At 48.2% G+C, this 17,246-nt stretch overlaps 1 protein-coding gene across 1 annotated transcript; it reads left to right on the forward strand.

The window, feature by feature from the left end:
• The first annotated feature begins 449 nt into the window (after positions 1-449).
• Positions 450-16,910, forward strand: pcnx2 (pecanex 2). The gene is given in 39 exon segments (XM_077613573.1): positions 450-948; positions 2,496-2,701; positions 3,512-3,632; positions 3,706-3,742; positions 3,861-4,246; positions 4,557-4,730; positions 5,166-5,588; positions 5,658-5,844; positions 5,916-6,057; positions 6,142-6,278; positions 6,437-6,515; positions 6,598-6,733; positions 7,015-7,157; positions 7,239-7,392; positions 7,472-7,504; positions 7,575-7,917; positions 7,987-8,078; positions 8,142-8,251; positions 8,317-8,428; positions 8,495-8,587; positions 9,058-9,208; positions 9,332-9,473; positions 9,548-9,725; positions 10,300-10,408; positions 10,497-10,626; positions 10,989-11,047; positions 11,159-11,374; positions 11,448-11,701; positions 12,295-12,528; positions 12,617-12,720; positions 13,284-13,428; positions 13,590-13,820; positions 13,900-14,057; positions 14,125-14,241; positions 14,317-14,498; positions 14,564-14,730; positions 14,821-14,895; positions 15,286-15,462; positions 16,528-16,910. Coding segments are annotated over 39 exon segments (6,246 nt in total). The 5' UTR covers positions 450-795; the 3' UTR covers positions 16,684-16,910.
• Positions 16,911-17,246: the final 336 nt, after the last annotated feature.

The raw sequence follows: 17,246 nt of genomic DNA on the forward strand, positions 1-17,246 counted from the left end.
AAATTAATTGGTTCCAGAAGTTGCGCAACTTGATTTTAGTTAAAAAAAAAAAGAATAGTTATTGTCGAAAGGCAAGTGAGAGAAATTTGGAAACTGACTGAACATACAAACAACTTAAAAATATTTTCGTGGTGCCCACCATTAAGTGGCTTTAAGCACGAGTCGCTCCTAGCCAATGGGAGAGCAACTCTATTCCGCCAGTTTAAAAAAAAAAAAATACAGGATATGTAAAGTGTATTCACATTTTGGGCGATGAGATTTTACGTTTCGTAACCTGGAATTTCTTCCGAATCCCTACCCAAAATGTAACGTTTGGTAACCTGAATATTTTGTATGTAGAGGTCCCGCTGTAACGGAGAAGCCCTGGCGTATAGACCGCGAAGGTGGGAATCGCATCATAGAGGAGGAAAAGGGGAGGAGAGATGGAAGAGAGACAGTGAACGGCGGGGGAGGAGGCGGCCAAATCTGCGCATCTGTCGGCCCGGCGAGGAAGAGGAGCGAGAGTGAGAGAAAAAGCAAAGAGGGGGGGGCGAAGGGGAGCAGAGCGGGACGAGAACAGCGGCGTCGGCGATGATTCACCCACCGACGACGGGATGGCAGACGTCGGGGAGGAGTCGCGGCGTCGAGGCAACATGGAGGCGCGTCGAGAGCACGGCCTCTTTGTCGTCGTAGCCTAGCCGCATCATCAGCACCATTCGTCCGACCGAGCCGAGCGGGGAGGAAGAGGAGGAGGAGGTGGAGGAGGTGGCCCAGGAGGAAGAGGAGGAGGAGGAGGAGGTAGAAGAAGGAGCGGAGATGGGCTCCCACGTTGCTCAGACCCTCCGCCAGGGCGTGTGGGCGTCTTTGACCGGGGGCTGGTACCACGACCCTGAGCAGAAGAAATTCAACAACTCGTGCCACCTCTATCTGTGGATCTTCCTGCTCATGCTGCCGCTTTCCCTGCATCTGGTGAGTGGGGCCTTTTTTTTTTTTTTTTTACCTTTCTTTGTGAGGAAAGCCAGAGGGACGGACGGCATTGTCGCAGTGGGGTATGTCGGCGTATGTGGCGGCTCGACGGACGGGGGAACCTGCAAAAGAGAGACGGTATCGGTGAAGCGGCGACGTATATGCACGTTGGGCGCACGTGAAGGAACCGATGCCTCGATGGCGGTCGCGACAAGGAATGGTGATGCGCGAGTTAAAGTGCAAAGTCATAAAATATTTATAGATGAGAAGATAAAAATAGGAATATGGAAATGATGTTATGCTAGGAGTGGTTTGATATTGTGAGAGTAGGTGGTAGCCTTTTAAAATTGGAGAAAATAAAAGAAGGGGCAGGCGAGCCAAAACAGGAGCACGTGTCGTTACGTTGGATGGCATTTTTTAAAAATTATTATTTGTTTTTTTACACGTTGCATCACAATGTCGTGTGCGTCCACAAAGGGAGAAATACGAAATTAATTTGAGTCATTTTCCTAGTTCAGTGCATTTGATTTTTTTTTTTTTTTTTACAGTTTTTGGAAGAAATTATTTTTTTGAAAACTAAAAAAATAAAATAAAATGCTTTTGCAATGTAAATAAATAAAACATAATTTTTACGGTTTTTCCTTTTTAATTAAAACACAAAATATTGAAATTGAACATAAATATTTAATGTTTCCCCTTTTTATAAAGAAAAAAAACGACTTCAATAAATGAATATATGCTATCAAGAGGCACATAAGGAGGATTTTTTTAATGTCTATATCAGAAAAATGGTCAATAGCTTTAATTGCAGCCGACGGCCATAACGACCTCAAATACGACGTGACCCCCGACAAAAATAAGTTTGACCCTTGACCTTTGCCTACTGTTCCAAGCTTGTAGGGCACTGGTGTCAAAGTGGCGGCCCGGGGGCCAAATCTGGCCCGCCGCATCATTTTGTGCGGCCTGAGTAAGTAAATCATGAGTGCCAACTTTCTGTTTTAGGATCAAATTCAAATGAAGATTATAGATGTATATTATATTTCCTGATTTTCCCCTTTTTAAATCAATAATTGCAATTTTTTATCTATTTTTTTCTTTTGGTGGTTTTAGGTCAAAAAGCATTTTGTAAAATCTAAAAATAAATATATAAAAATATTTTCGTTTTTCAACTTTAATATAGAATATAATAAAAAAAATGTTTCCATTTGAAATGAAAAACTAATGATTATTAGATGTTTTCCCTTACTAAGAAAAAAAAGTTCAAATAAACAGTTTCATATCTATAAAAAACTGAATATTTAGGGCTTTTGATCCAGTTTTTTTAATCTATTTATAAAAAAATCTAAATATTATATCTAAAATGGTCCGGCCCACATGAAATTGAGTTGACGTTATTGCGGCGCACGAACAAACCCGAGTTTGACACCCTTGTTGTAGAGAAAGAAATTCAATGCATGCGAGATGTAGTTACGAAATCGAAAAGCAGGGTGCAGAATTTGAGGAAACAATTTGTCTACCTTTGAATTGACGGAACCTCAACCGTCCTTCAGGCCTTGCCGCCAACCACCATGGCCCTGAGCATTTACTGCACCTCCATCACCGTCTTCTTCGTGCTGGTGAAGAGCGCCAACTACCGTCTGCACGTACTCTTCGACGAGGGCGAGGCGGTGGTCCGCGCCAGCCTCTCGGACCTCGGCGGGGCCGCAGACAAGAAGGGTCACGTGGCCTCCGACGCCTGCCTGCCCGCCAACATCAGGTGAATCTTGAGAGACAAAAGAAACACGTTCACACTTCACCACAACACAATATTTTTGGCTAAGTACCCGCACAAATTCCATTCCGGAAGGTTGAACACCCAAACAATCCGAGAAAACGCTGACGGTTTCTAGAGCTTTAGCTAAGGTGACGAAAATAATAATAGCTCACATCAATAATGCACGACAGACAGTTTTTTTTGCAACTATTCTTGTCAGTTCTGTCGTTTTTTTGTCAGTTCTCGTCTCGTCTTTTGTGATCAATCTGAATGACAGTCCAATTCTTTCTACCAGTCCCAGCACAAAACAAGTCCTTTATCTGTAAGTTTTTGTTCTTTAAAGACGTGAGCAACGTTCAATCCTACTATTTGTAGGCCTATTCAAAAATAGGCCAATTTTCCGTAAAATGCTCTTTTGAAAACGCCGTCAACAGTAAAAAAAAAAATGACGCCAGTTGCTCTAAATATTACAAAAGGTGATTTTTGTTGACCTGATTGGGAGGAAGGTTCCGAATGTGAACTGAATTCACGTAAATAAGAAAAAAATAATAATTCACGTAGTCACGCGAGCATGATGAAATCGTCACAGAAGTGGAGGCAAAAATCTGACACAAGTCGCCAAAAGCAATCCATCAGAAAACAGTTCATGGTAGAAAAATCTGACGGAACGCTGGGATTGATAAAATGTCTACCCTACGTTCCGGAAATTCTGTCTTTCTCAACTATCGGTGAAACCAAATTCTGTCCTTTCAAATTCCACACGATAAAGTTGTCGTCTATCCTTTGACATAAGCTCCTCCCCTTCCCCGCTAGAAAGAGCAGCACGGTCCCAGACAGTGTTGCCATGACCATGCTGGCTACCAAACGTCCAAGCCAGGTGATCCAGGTAACCGTCAAGCAGACGGAAACCGCCGGCGGACCCACCGGGGTGGTGGTGAGTGGTCGCTGACCTCTCTGCCGGCCTCAAACCAATGAATTTTTCAACGAGAGGCTTCTCTTCTACGCAGGATTGTTCCGAATCAGAAGAGGGAAAGACTATAGCAGGTAAGGAAATTCTTCTGAAATTTAGTAGAACAGGGAATCGACGTACTCGTTTTTCTTACGTTAGCGTCCGGGTAGTCAAGTTGATGATTTTTAATCTTCCCGATGGATATTCTTTCAGTCTATGATGACCTAATGGTGACCATTTCAGTGACCTGCAATGCCGAGTGCACCACAGAGGGTCCACAGCCAGGGACGGAGCCCCACCCAGAGGACCCCGGTGATCTGCTGCAGGCCCAGCAGAGGCCCCCGTCCCTAACGGAGCCACAGAACTCTGCGTCCGTGGAAATAATCGCTGAAAATCAGGACAAAACAGATGAGGGACCAGGAGAGGAGAAGGGGGAGGCGTTTGGAGAAAGAGCCGAAGATGGTCCTTCGCCTTGGGAAGATGCCGGCAATGTGGAGGAGGCAAGCGAGGGGAAGAAGGAGCCTTCGGACGCTAATAATAACTCGCTGGACAACAGCCGCGAGCGCCCCGATGAAGACGTTGCGGGCCCAGCGAAGCAGGTAAAACATTTTGACAAACTGCATGTTTTGGTAGAGAGGTGGTGGTAGAAAAGCTAAAATAATAGCCACGTGCAAGTCGAGCTGGGTTAACTGACTTACGGATGGATAGACAAGCTAGCGAACTAGCTAACTTGATGAAATGAATTGAACGAGCTTGGCTGACTGATTGACAAAGTGACTCAAGGATGGATTAAATAAAAGACAACTAGCTGATGAAGCCAAGCTAACAAAATGACTCCTAAACTAAAACTGACTAGACCGATCGCTTTGGTCCAATTGTGTAAATGAATATTTTTATCTCGTCTGTCAGGACGAGCGAGAGCGGGAAACGTACCACTCAGATGAAGAAGAAGTCGTCCTCGCCGCTCCGGCACCCTCGTCCCCTCCTCGTCAGGCGGACGTTGAGGCGGTCAAGATAGTCATGGCTGTCGCCGGCGCTCAGATGGAAGATGGTGTCAAGCAGAACCTGCTGGAGAACGTCCAGGTGAAATAAGTTGAAGGCCTCTACGTATGGATGGATTTTTCCATAGATTGCATGGTGTGGCGTGGGTTTTTTTTCCCCAGCCCGGTGCCTAAAATTGTCTGGGATAGGCTCCAGCACCTCCGCGACCCTGGCGAGGTGAAGCAGTACCAAAAAATGATTTATCTTTGTATCTTGGGACAAAATGGTTCCCCTGGAGGTTTTTCCTAACCTGAATATTTTGTATGTAGAGGCAATTATAAGTGGGGGTACCATTGTCCTATTAGAAGAAAAAATGGTTAAATTATGTGATTAAAGAAGTTATATGACTTACTTCTACGTCACGTGATGCGGAAGACTTTCATTTTTGTCGACGTCAAGGTTGTTTTGAACACAAAACAGCATTTTCCGGCGCCAAATTGCCGTTCTTCTCCAAGTTCTCCTCGATTGTTCCCTCAGGAATGCCACATCAAGATCCCCGTCATCACTTTTGACCTTCCCGAGGACGAGAAGCAAGCGTTGGGAGATGCGGAGGAAAAAGAAGAAGCGGACCTATCGGAGGACCAATCTGTTTCGAGACCTATGGCGAGCCAAAGCGACGAGTTCTACATGTGCGAGGACATCGTGGGTTCGGATTTGCCCGCCTTGGAGTGTCCCCGCGGGGTGGAGGACCCGACCGGCCCGCGGGAAGCCGCCGACGAGGACGGCTCGCCCGGCGTCGACGACGAGGACCCTCTGGTTTCCGGCACGGACCCTCAAGGGTTCCTGCGTCTGCCGCCCGGTTTGGGCCGCTACGGTCCGGGAGGGCGGGCCCACCTCCGCGGACTGAGCATGGACAGCGGGACGGATGCCGTGCTGCTCCCAGACCGCTCCCAAAACGCGGTACGTCGGCCCCGTGGCGTTCTCCGCGCTCGCCCTGGCTGGCACGAACCGCGTTTTTCTCTCCGCCAGGCCACCATGACCAGCTCCAAGTCGGACCTGGAGGCAAAGGAGGGGCAGATTCCCAACGAATCCAACTTCTTGGAATTCGTCTCCCTGTTGGAATCGCTCAGCACCCGAGGGTTCGCCAGGGAAGAAGAAGGTCCAGAGTTCCTGGCGGAAGCGGGAACCTCCACAGAGACGGACAGGAAGCGAATAGGTTCCTCATCTTTTCCATCTTTCAAACATTTGACCCCGACACCTAAAAATCAAGAGCGAAACGCTTTGCAGAGAATCCGAGCGCGTCGTCGGCGGGAACCGAGGCCAAAGAGACCAAAGTCCACGCCAAAGCGGAACGACCTAGACCCCCTGCCAGTCTGGCTCCGGACAAGTCGCTTCTACCCATCCACATCCCCATCGTCTCACCAGATAGGTAGGAACTAGTGAACTGCTTTTCCAAGTACTATGACTGACTTTTCCGCGGAAATGCTTCACGATTCTGGTTTTACTCTTGCAGTCCGCAGACGGAAAAGGATCCCGACTACGACTCCCTGCCTTCCCAAACGTCCCAGTCGGAAAGTTCCATGTTGCAGGTGATCTGTCGACCGGAGGCGACCAACAAGGAGGAAGCGTACACCTTTCACACTGTGCACCGTGAGTCATAAATTGCAGAAAAGTGCTTATTCATTAAAATTTTGTTTGGTCTTTCGAAAGTTGCGCCATCGTTTCTCTAGTTTTTGTGATGGTCTATTGATTTCACCTGCTTTTTTAATACATGTTGCCTTTTAAAAATGTTTTTTTTTTATCCTAAGGGGACAGGCCACGTAAACTGTACGCCGAGCGAGCCCTCAACTTGCCGCTCGGAGCCGAGCTGATCACCGGCAACATGTGGTACGACCCAAAATGGCGTGAGATTCAATTTGTTGGGCTAACGTCAGGTTTTAGATGTACTTGAATGTGTGGGTGTGTTCAGTGACCTGCTGTCCACGTCTTCGAATTCGGAGTGCCAGGACAGCGTGGCGGGCGCTCACGCCGACTGTCCTTTTCAACGCCGCATCATTCCTTCGCACCGACTTCGTCCCAGAAGGACTCACCCCGAGATCTTCCAGGTCTGAATCGCTCAATGGATCTGAAATTGGTGAAAAAGACAAATAGAGTTACCAAAATGCACCATAAATTGTTAAAGAAATGGGTTATTTTGGTTGACAAGAGAAAAAGGATCATCAAAGTACCCCTGAAACGACAGTTTAAAACGCAAGACGGTTAAAGTTGTTTCAAAACAAACAAGGGGACCAACAACAATAACAAATTGAAGTAGCAGCATCATTGAAGTAGATTAAATTCCATGATTCCTCAGGAATGTTGACAATGATTGACAAATATTACTCAGGAGGAGGACAGTTTAGACGATTCTTCCGAGACATCCACTCAGGAGAAGCCCACCAGGAAGATTTACTACAAGCTCAAGCTGTTTGGCGGCAAGTGGGTCAACATTTTATACGACCGACTCACCTTGCTAGCCCTTTTGGATAGGTGAGCGCTGGTGATGGGGCGGGGCCAACGGCAAATGGCTGCCTCGGACGGCTTTTGAGCTGGAGGTTTTGGTTTGTGTAGGAACCAAGATGTTCTGGAGAACCTGCTGGCCGTTTTCATGGCTTTCCTGGTTTCCTTCCTGGGTTTCGCGCTGCTCAACGACGGCTGCTTCAAAGACTTTTGGGTCTTCCAGTTCTGTCTGGTCATCGCCAGCTGCCAGTACTCCTTACTCAAGGTAAACCGAGTCTGTATCATCCGAGGAACCTTCAAATCCTGGACAGAAATGGTGATTTCTCTCCGGTTTGCTTTCGCAGAGCGTTCAACCGGATGCGGCTTCGCCGACACACGTGAGTCGCCCGTCGTTTCGGAAGCCACGCCACACGGGCTGGGACGCGACGTTGGCGTTTTCCCGCGCAGGGTCACAACCGGCTGGTGGCTTACAGCCGGGCCGTCTACTTCTGCGTCTTCTGCTCGCTGATCTGGACGTTGGAGCGACTCCTGCGCAAGAAGGACCTCCCCGTGTCCACCTTGTACGGCGTCACCATCGCCTGCCGCGACGCCCTGCGCTTCCTGCAAAATCTGCTCGTGGGTACGACCCACCCACCGCCGCTGGCGTTTTGCCGGAGACCTTGATGGATCTTCGCCACAGGTTTCACGCACTGCTTCCCCATCATGTTCCTGGTGGGCCTCTTCCCACAAGTGAACACCTTCACCATCTACCTGCTGGAACAGATGGACGTCCATGTTTTCGGCGGGACAGGTCAGGCCGCCAATCAGAGTGAATTTTGCACCCGAACCGGGTTTGAGCGCTCGCCCGCTGTGGTTCCAGCGGCGACCGGTCTGATCTCGGCGGTGTACGGCGTGGTCCGCAGCCTGGCGGCTCTGTCTCTTCTCTATGGTTTCTGTTTCGGGGCACTCAAGGTAGAAAAGCAAACTTGGGATCGATGGAGGGTCTTTCAAAGTCTTTCAATTTGCGGCTCGCAGGAACCGTGGGACGAGCAGCACACGCCGGCCTTGTTCTCGGGTTTCTGCGGCCTCCTGGTGGTCTTCTCCTACCACCTGAGTCGGCAGAGTAGCGACCCCTCGGTCATGCTGTGAGGAATAGTCCGTCAAATGAATGTGAAAAAGAGAAAGTGACTTACTTCTGTCTTCCTTTTAGGTCCCTGATCAAGTCCAAAGTGATGCCCCCGTTGGCGGAAGGCGAGGAAGAGGACGGAGGTCAAGACGTGGACATCGAAGACCCGCTGCCTAAAAAGTTGCAAAATTCCATGGTGGGCAAACGATGCGACTGTGAGTCAAATAGGAATTGAATTAGCATCAATGATCACTCTCCACAGAAGGAGATTCTTCTGTCGGATGTGATGGTTTGCTCGCTGGCGTACATCCTGACCTTTGCCCTCACGGCCAGCACCGTCTTCCTGTCACTAAAGGTGAAAGTGCTTCTTTGGAGTTAAATTATGCCACCTTATTTTTGGAAAAAAAATGTATTCTCTGCTTTGTTCAAATTGATCTTTTAAATGATTACAGTAATCCCTTGAATATCGCGGCTTCAACTATTGCGGTTTCACTACATTGCATTTTTTTTCTGGGGGAAATTTTTTTGTAAGTCCATAAAAATGTGAAAATCCACGTTGAAACTCGCAAGCTATTTTTTTTTAAATAGGGGTGACCCTACTTTGCTGTTTTTTGTTTTTATTGAGGCCATGTCTGGTCTACATTAACCGCGATAATCGAGGGATTACTGTATTATGTTGCGATAGTTCTATTTGGATGTAGTACTCCCCCCCACCTAGTAATACAGTTCTTGGGAGTACGGGAATCAGTATCAGAAAATCAGGCGACTGATTTAGCGGCAAGACAAATTTGAAATGGCGTTGTGGTCTGCCTATTGTGCCGGCAGCCTTTCGTGACCATCGTGCTGTACGCGCTGGCCGGCACGGTGGGCTTCGTCACGCACTACCTCATCCCCCAGCTGAGGAAGCATCACCCCTGGCTGTGGATCTCGCACCCGCTGCTCAAGACCAAAGAGTACCACCAGTTTGAGCCCAGAGGTCAGCACCAGTGCCGATTTTCAGGATATTCATTTCTCATCTCCTTCCAATTGAGACACTTTTTTAATCAAAATGTATAGCCAAATATACTCAATATTTGATCCTTTTCTGGGTGTCTTCAAGAGGACGCAGTCCTCATGTGGTTCGAGCGCCTGTACGTGTGTCTGCTGTGCTTGGAGAAGTACGTGGTGTACCCGGCCATCGTGCTGAGCGCGCTGACCAACGACGGCTTCGCCCTCAGCCACCGCAAGAGGCTGGGGATCCAGTAAGCCCCGCCCCCCAGACCCAGGCTCGCCCCAGAGCTCCGTCGCCCACTGACATCTTTTGGCCCGCGCCCAGTTTGGACGTGCTGCTGACCACGGTGGCCGGGATGAAGCTCCTGCGCTCGTCCTTTTGCGACCCCAGCTTCCAGTTCCTCACCTTGCTCTTCACGCTGGTCTTCTTCCACTTTGACTGCCCCGAGGCCTCCGAGAGCTTCCTGCTGGACTTTTTTGTCGTGTCTATCCTCTTCCACAAGGTGAGAGCGCGCCATTGGTAGAATCTCCTGGAATATTTTGAAATATTAATATCGGTCCAGAAAAAATAGCCCTGGTGGTTGACATACAGAATGCATATACAGAATACCAAGTCTGCCATTCACTTTCACATTAAAGTTCTTTATTTTATTTCTTAGATCTGTATTTTGTTCATGTTGAACTTCATTTAGGCTTTATTTTTTATTTGTTAAGATTGTTGAGAATGATCATTTCTAGCCTCTCACTAGTGTTGGTAATTTTGTCTCTGTATTTTAAATGAATACATCATTGAAAAGGAGATCAATTATTTTAGAAATAAAAACAGAATAATTTTTGCTGGTCTTTGTTTGAAAGGAATATGAAAACAAATGCTTATTCTTAATGAAACATGACCAGACTTTTTTGAATGTGTCCCGTTCAGATAAAATCAATGCATTTCCATTGACTATAAATCACCCAATCAGTATAGTCGAATGTAAGGTGATCAATTTTTTTTAAAGTGCCGTTCCACAGGCTGAAATATTTTTTTTAATGTAGCTAATGGATGATAAAGTGTATTTTTGGTCTTGTTTCTAGATGCGTGAGCTCCTGCTGAAGCTTCACTTCATCCTGATCTACATCGCCCCCTGGCAGATCGCTTGGGGCAGCGCCTTCCACGCCTTCGCCCAACCCTTCGCAGTACCTCGTATCCTCCATTCCGATATTACCCAAATGCGCACGTGATGCTCACCATTGGAAGCGCAGCTTAGTGGACTTGACCGTCGCGTGAACAGACTCGGCCATGCTGCTGTTGCAGACGCTGATCACCACCGTCTTTTACACCCCGCTCACCCCGTTTCTGGGGAGCGCCATCTTCATCTCCTCGTACCCGCGACCCATCAAATTCTGGGAAAGAAACTACAAGTAAGGCCGCATGTAGCATCGTTTACGTTTTGTTTTCGGTTTCTCCGATTAATACGATTCCGCTTTTGAAACAGACCCGTGAAAAAAGAAGCGTTAAGAATATTCTTCATAGGTTTTGATTTGGTTAAATTGATTGGAAAGTTCTCTGGAGCGCTGACATTTACACTTTCAAATGTGAGAAGAACTATAAAAGGGCCAAAAGTGGGCCATAGCTTAAGATGACCTACGCCTTTTGACTAATATTTACACCACGTGGTCAAATTAAAAACACGGCTCCAAATACATTCCTTCTACTCACCCGGTTTTGTTACTCACCTGAGATAAAAAGCTTTCTGAAGGTGAAAACTTTTGGTCCAATGCAGCACCAAGCGCGTCGACAACTCCAACAGCCGCCTGGTGTCTCAAGTGGACAAAGAGACGGGTGAGTTGTCCTTCACCATACTCCACCATGGCGTTCAAGCTCTCCCTCCGTCGCTCCCCCGACGATCCTTTGCGCCATCCGGCATTTGACGATCTCGTCCCACCCTGCCAGGCTGCGACGATAACAACCTCAACTCCATCTTCTACGAGTACCTGACCCGCTCGCTCCAGCACTCCCTCTGCGGCGACCTGACGCTGGGCCGCTGGGGTAACTACAGCGCCGGGGACTGCTTCATCCTGGCCTCGGACTACCTCAACGCCCTGGTGCACCTGATCGAGATCGGCAACGGCTTGGTCACCTTCCAGCTCCGCGGGCTGGAATTCAGGGGTACGCCGTCGCCCCCCTCCGAGGAGGTGGTCCCCCTCTCTTTGACCCGAGCGCTACCGTCGCCCCGGTCCAGGAACCTACTGCCAGCAGAGGGAGGTGGAGGCCATCACGGAAGGCGTGGAGGAGGACGACGCCTGTTGCTGTTGCGAGCCGGGCCACTTGCCCCACGTGCTGTCCTGCAACGCCGCCTTCAACTTGCGTTGGCTGGCTTGGGAGGTGACGGCCACCAAGTACCTGCTGGAGGGTTACAGCATCAGCGAGAACAACGCCGCCACCATGCTGCAGGTCTACGACCTCCGCAAGCTGCTGGTCACCTACTACCTGAAGGTAGCGCTCCAAAGCGGAGTCTAGGTCTACATCACATGTGTCAAAGTGACGGCCCGGGGGCCAAATCTGGCCCGTCGCATCATTTTGTGTGGCCCGGGAAAGTAAATCATGAGTGCCGACTTTCTGTTTTAGGATCAAATTCAAATGAAGAGTACAGATGTATATTAAATTTCCTGATTTTCCTCCTTTTAAATCAATAATTGTCATTTTTAATCCATTTTTTCTGTGTTTTTAGTTCAAAAATCATTTTGTAAATTCTAAATATATATAAATATAAAAAAGCTGAAATAAACATTATTTTATATCTATAAAAAACTGAATATTCAGGGCTTTTAATCCAGTTATTTTAATCCATTTATAATTAAAAAAAATCTAAATATTATATCTAAAATGGTCAAGCCCACATGAAATCGAGTTGACGTTAACGCGGCCCGCGAACCAACCCGAGTCTGACACCCCTGGTCTACATTGTCTTGTGTGTCTTGTGTTTGTCTTGCAACCAAGAATTTTCCCAATACGGCATGAAATAAAGTTCTAACTTAAACTTTTCGGTTCTTCCGTTCGCCCCCCCCCCCCCCCCCCACCCCCCCCAGAGCGTTATTTACTACCTGGTGCAGTCCCCAAAACTGAGCGACTGGCTGAAGGACGCCGCCATCCACGAGGCACTGCAGTCTTACACCAAGTGGCACCACATCGAGCGAGACCCTCAGGTGTTCGGCGTCAAGATCGACGAGGACTACGTGCACTGCCTGCAGGGGGTGACGCGAGCCAGCTTCTGCAATGTCTACCTGGAGTGGATCCAGTACTGCGCCGGCAAGATGGAGTCGGTACGGGATCCGTCGGGGTCTTTGCGGAGGATTTGAACATTCCGACGCAGGTTAGACACTCTGTTCTTCTTCGTTCATTTGCGTCCAGCCCGTGGACAGCGACGAAGACTCCCCCCTGGTGACTCTGTCGTACGCTCTGTCCGTTTTGGGAAGGCGATCCCTGGGGACGGCATCGCACAACATGTCCAACAGGTAAAGTAGCCGCACTTTGTATCCACGCCCTTTCGGATCGGTGGTCTGTTCGGTCATCCAGAACGGCCTTTCGTGTTAATCCTAAAGGCCAAAGGGAATTGTAAAGGTTTTTCACATTTAATCTTAACAGACCGAGACTTTACGGGGATTGAAAAATATCCATCAGTTCTTGTTCCCTCCGGCCATCCATTCTGGAGTGCTTGTCGCCAATGGAGTCACGGCTGGTCGATCCCTGAAATATAGGCAGGAAGAGAGTGAGATTGTAGAAGTAACACTTAGCACTAACACCAACAGACGATGTGGCACAGGGGTGGCCAAGTCCGTCCGGTCAGTCCTCGAGAGCTTCTATCCAATCGGTATCAAGTAGCTAGAGGAGGGAGATATGGAAAACAGACTGGATAGGGGCTCTCCAGGACCAGACTTGGCCACCCCTGATGTAGCGTTAACTTCATACTTGGGAAAACAAACTGGAATGGAAGTTTGCAAGCGCTAGCTAGCACGAGGGGGAATCAGAAGCAATTTTTTTTGTTCTTAATGGTCTTTGTTTCCTTTCCATTGTCAAGCCTGGAATCCTTCTTGTATGGTTTCAACACGCTGTTCAAAGGCGACTTCCGCATCGCCACCAAGGATGAGTGGGTTTTTGCCGACCTGGACCTTCTGCAGAAGGTGGTGGCACCTGCCGTCAGAATGAGCCTGAAGCTCCATCAGGTTTCAAAAGTTTCCTACTCACTAAAAAATCAGAGCCAGTCACTTCAAGTATCAAAAATGTGACTACCCAACCAAAGAACCAAAAAGTCTCCCTTCCTTAACTAGCGCTCTCATCGATTGACAGAGCGACCTTAAAACAACATCTGCTCCTACTTCTCTAGGACCACTTCACCTGTCTGGAGGAGACGGAGGAGGCTTCCATTTTGTACGAGGCCATCACCAACTACCGCGGCAGCCTGGTCATTTGCCACGAGAGCGACCCGGCCTGGCGCAAGGCGGTCCTATCCAGCCGCGACACGTTGCTGACGTTACGCCACATGGTGGACGACGGCACGGATGAGTACAAGATCATCATGCTCTACAAACGCCACCTCAGCTTCAAAGTCATCAAGGTAACCAAATCCATCTCCCACGGAATCTGCAACGAAACACAGGGGACTCGGTTCTCCTACTTCAATCGTCCAATGCCAGATCAACAAGGAGTGCGTACGAGGCCTATGGGCGGGCCAGCAGCAAGAACTGGTCTTCTTACGGAATCGCAACCCGGAGCGCGGCAGCATCCAAAACTCCAAACAGGCGCTGAGGAACATGGTCAACTCGTCGTGCGACCAGCCGCTAGGCTACCCCATGTAAGAGTCCGAGAAACCAGAGCCTCGTTCCGGAGTTGGACAGCCGTTGCTTTGCCGGCCTCCCCAGGTACGTGTCGCCGCTGACGACCTCGTACGCGGGAACGCACCGGACGCTGCGCGCCATGGGAGGTGGGGCGTCAAGCTTCGATGCCATTCGTTCCTGGCTGTGCTCCAAATGGCTCAGGTTAAGAAGAAGTCCCGTTGCGAACAGTTTGGTCGGGTAGAAAAAGACTAAAAATCGAATCCGGTACGCCATCAGAGTTCGCAAGGACAACCTGAACAGCTGCAACAGCGGAGTCAACGTGGACGACGGCGACTGCGGCACGGGCGGTTCGTCCTCCCTGAGCCACAACCGGCCGTCTTCGGCGACCTCCAACAGTCTGAGCGCTCACCAGCACCGAGCCCCCCGTACCACACGCAGTCACCGACACCACAACTCGGGTAACAAAACGTCCCTGCAAATTTTTTGGGGACTTTCAATCCATTTGTTTTCAATTTCCGCGCAGCCGGGAGGGAGTACCGCAGCAGGTCGGTGCAACCTCAGAACCAGCGCCCGCCAGTCACCAGCCAATCGGGTCCCATCGTGGACTCGGTCTCCAATCACGGCCTGGTCCACCGCCTGTCCAACAGCCAGCTGTCGTTCAACACTTCCATAGCCTCCATCTTCTCCCAAGTAAAACTCCCTACACCACCATGACCGCTACTCGTGTCTAGCTTTGGTTCCCTAAGAAACAAAGAACTTCCCCCCGCCCCCGTTGCTCAGGTCCCTCGTCTCTCGGGAAATGGCGGTGTGAGCTCCCAGAGCCAGGTGGCGCCGAATCAGCAGCGTTCCAGTCAGGTATTGGCTCGCTACTCTACTTTGGCCTACCAACCTAAGCTTGCCGGTTCGGCTTTCTGTTGCGAACTCAGATGTGGACTTCATTATGGATGTGACAAAGAATTGGAATGGGGTACAAAAAAACACTTCCGTATTGAATTTTAAGTACGAACTCATTGGCTACCTTTGACACTGATGGATGTCCAATCCGTTTTGACTGGAAGGGCAGGTTTATTTGATTTCTGCCAACCGAACAGTTAAAAACCACTTTGTATGTTCAGGACATTCCCAGACATACTAGTTGACTTGTTTTTAAATGCCTTTGGAGTTCTCGTTATCAAAAACAGATTGTTTGGGATGACTTTTGTGATGTGTGAAGATCTACTCACGCAAACGGTCTCTCCACCACAGGTGTCGTCGTCCTCGTCTACCCTGAGCCTGCTCTTTGGCAAGCGCAGTTTTTCCAGCGGCCTGGTCATCTCGGGGCTGTCGGCCGCGGAGGGGGGCAACACCACCGACACGCAGTCCTCGTCCAGCGTCAACATCGCCGTGGGACCCTCGCACCGCTCGGGAAGCAGGGCCACGCAGGTCGTTCTTGTCGTTATGCAAATGTTGCTTCTTTCAGCGCTCGGTTAAGGGGACGCTGAAAACGGGAAAGGAGAGTGCGATGGATTTTTAGACAGCCAACACTAGCGTTATTCATGGTTTTGGAATTCACATCATTCTTTATGTTGATCGTTGTGTGATGACCGTGGAACCAATGAGAGAATTTACATATAAAGTACACTTCTGCTTACAAAATTTTCAAGTTAGGAAAAAAGTCTTGGAACCAATTAATTTCGTGAGTCGAGGTACGACTGTAGTACTTGGCCACCATTTTGGTGCAAAGGAAGTTTTGGAATTCACATCATTATTTATGTTGGTCGTTGTGTGATGACCGTGGAACGAATGAGAGAATTTACATATAAAGTACACTTCTGCTTACAAAATTTTCAAGTTAGGAAAAAGGTCTTGGAACCAATTAATTTCGTGAGTCGAGGTACGACTGTAGTACTTGGCCACCATTTTGGTGCAAAGGAAGTTTTGGAATTCACATCATTATTTATGTTGGTCGTTGTGTGAGGACCGTGGAACGAATGAGAGAATTTACATATAAAGTACACCTCTACTTACGAAATGTTCAAGTTCGGAAAACAGTCTTGGAACCTGCTTACGAAATTTTCAAGTTAGGAAAAAAGTCTTGGAACCAATTAATTTCGTGAGTAGAGGTACGACTGTAGTACTTGGCCACCATTTTGGTGCAAAGGAAGTTTTGCAATTCACTTCATTCTTTATGTTGGTAGTCGTGTGAGGACCGTGGAACGAATGAGAGAATTTACATATAAAGTACACCTCTACTTACAAAATTTTCAAGTTAGGGAAAAAGTCACCATTTTGATGCAAAGGAAGCATGTTGAAGGCTTTCAATTAGGGAAAAAACAGTACTATGAGGTGCTTCATCCAGTTAAGGTAAATCCATCACAAAGTTTTCATTGTAAATGAATTTAAAATTAAATACAGCGCAATAACGTATTTTGATCTCTACTGCCCTCCTCTGACAGATTTTCCCTCGGAAAACTCGATAACCATACTTCATCTCTTGCCTTTCATCAGTGGACGTCTGAGCCGTACGAAAGCATCGACGAGACGGTTCAGGACGGCGCCCCGGACCAGTGGCGGGACCGCAGCTTCAGCCAGGGCTCGGGCAAGAAGCCCTCAGAGGACGTGGCCTCCACGGTTCCTGAGGCCACGGATGAAAAGATTGTTTGAGAACGCGCCAATACGTGCGGACATTTCCAGAGAGGACCCAACCATTGATTGGCTGTCGTCCGGCAGACGAGCCGCCGCCGCCGCCGCCGCCATGGTATACGCCGCCTCCACCTCTTCACCTTTGTTTTCGGAATGTACTGTCAGCACCGTCATTGACACTGTCGACAAAATAAAAGAAAACATGTTTTTAAAGGCAGTGATTTTTTCTCAATCCAAAAAATGGGATTTGTAGTTTTCCCTTGGAAGTGCGACTATCCGCATTAAAAAAATACATCAGGAGCATTCAAAAAGTCAAAGAAAATAAAACTTTTTTTTTTCTACATGCACATTTTAAAAATATTTTCTTCTTTTCACTCACCTTTGAATGTTTTTCCTTGATTTTCCACAAATTCAAGTTAAGAAAAGAACACATCCTCGCTTATATGACTATAATTCAAAATTGTTTTTTTTTTCTGATGTATTTTTCTGCTGAAAAAAAATCTCAAGTTTTATTAAGGTTATAAATAAAAAGTCCTATATTTTGAAATTCAACTTAGGAGTAGATCAAAAAAGCGGCAAGTTGC

Source organism: Stigmatopora argus, chromosome 11 (assembly GCF_051989625.1).
Source record: "Stigmatopora argus isolate UIUO_Sarg chromosome 11, RoL_Sarg_1.0, whole genome shotgun sequence".
NCBI lineage: Eukaryota > Metazoa > Chordata > Actinopteri > Syngnathiformes > Syngnathidae > Stigmatopora > Stigmatopora argus.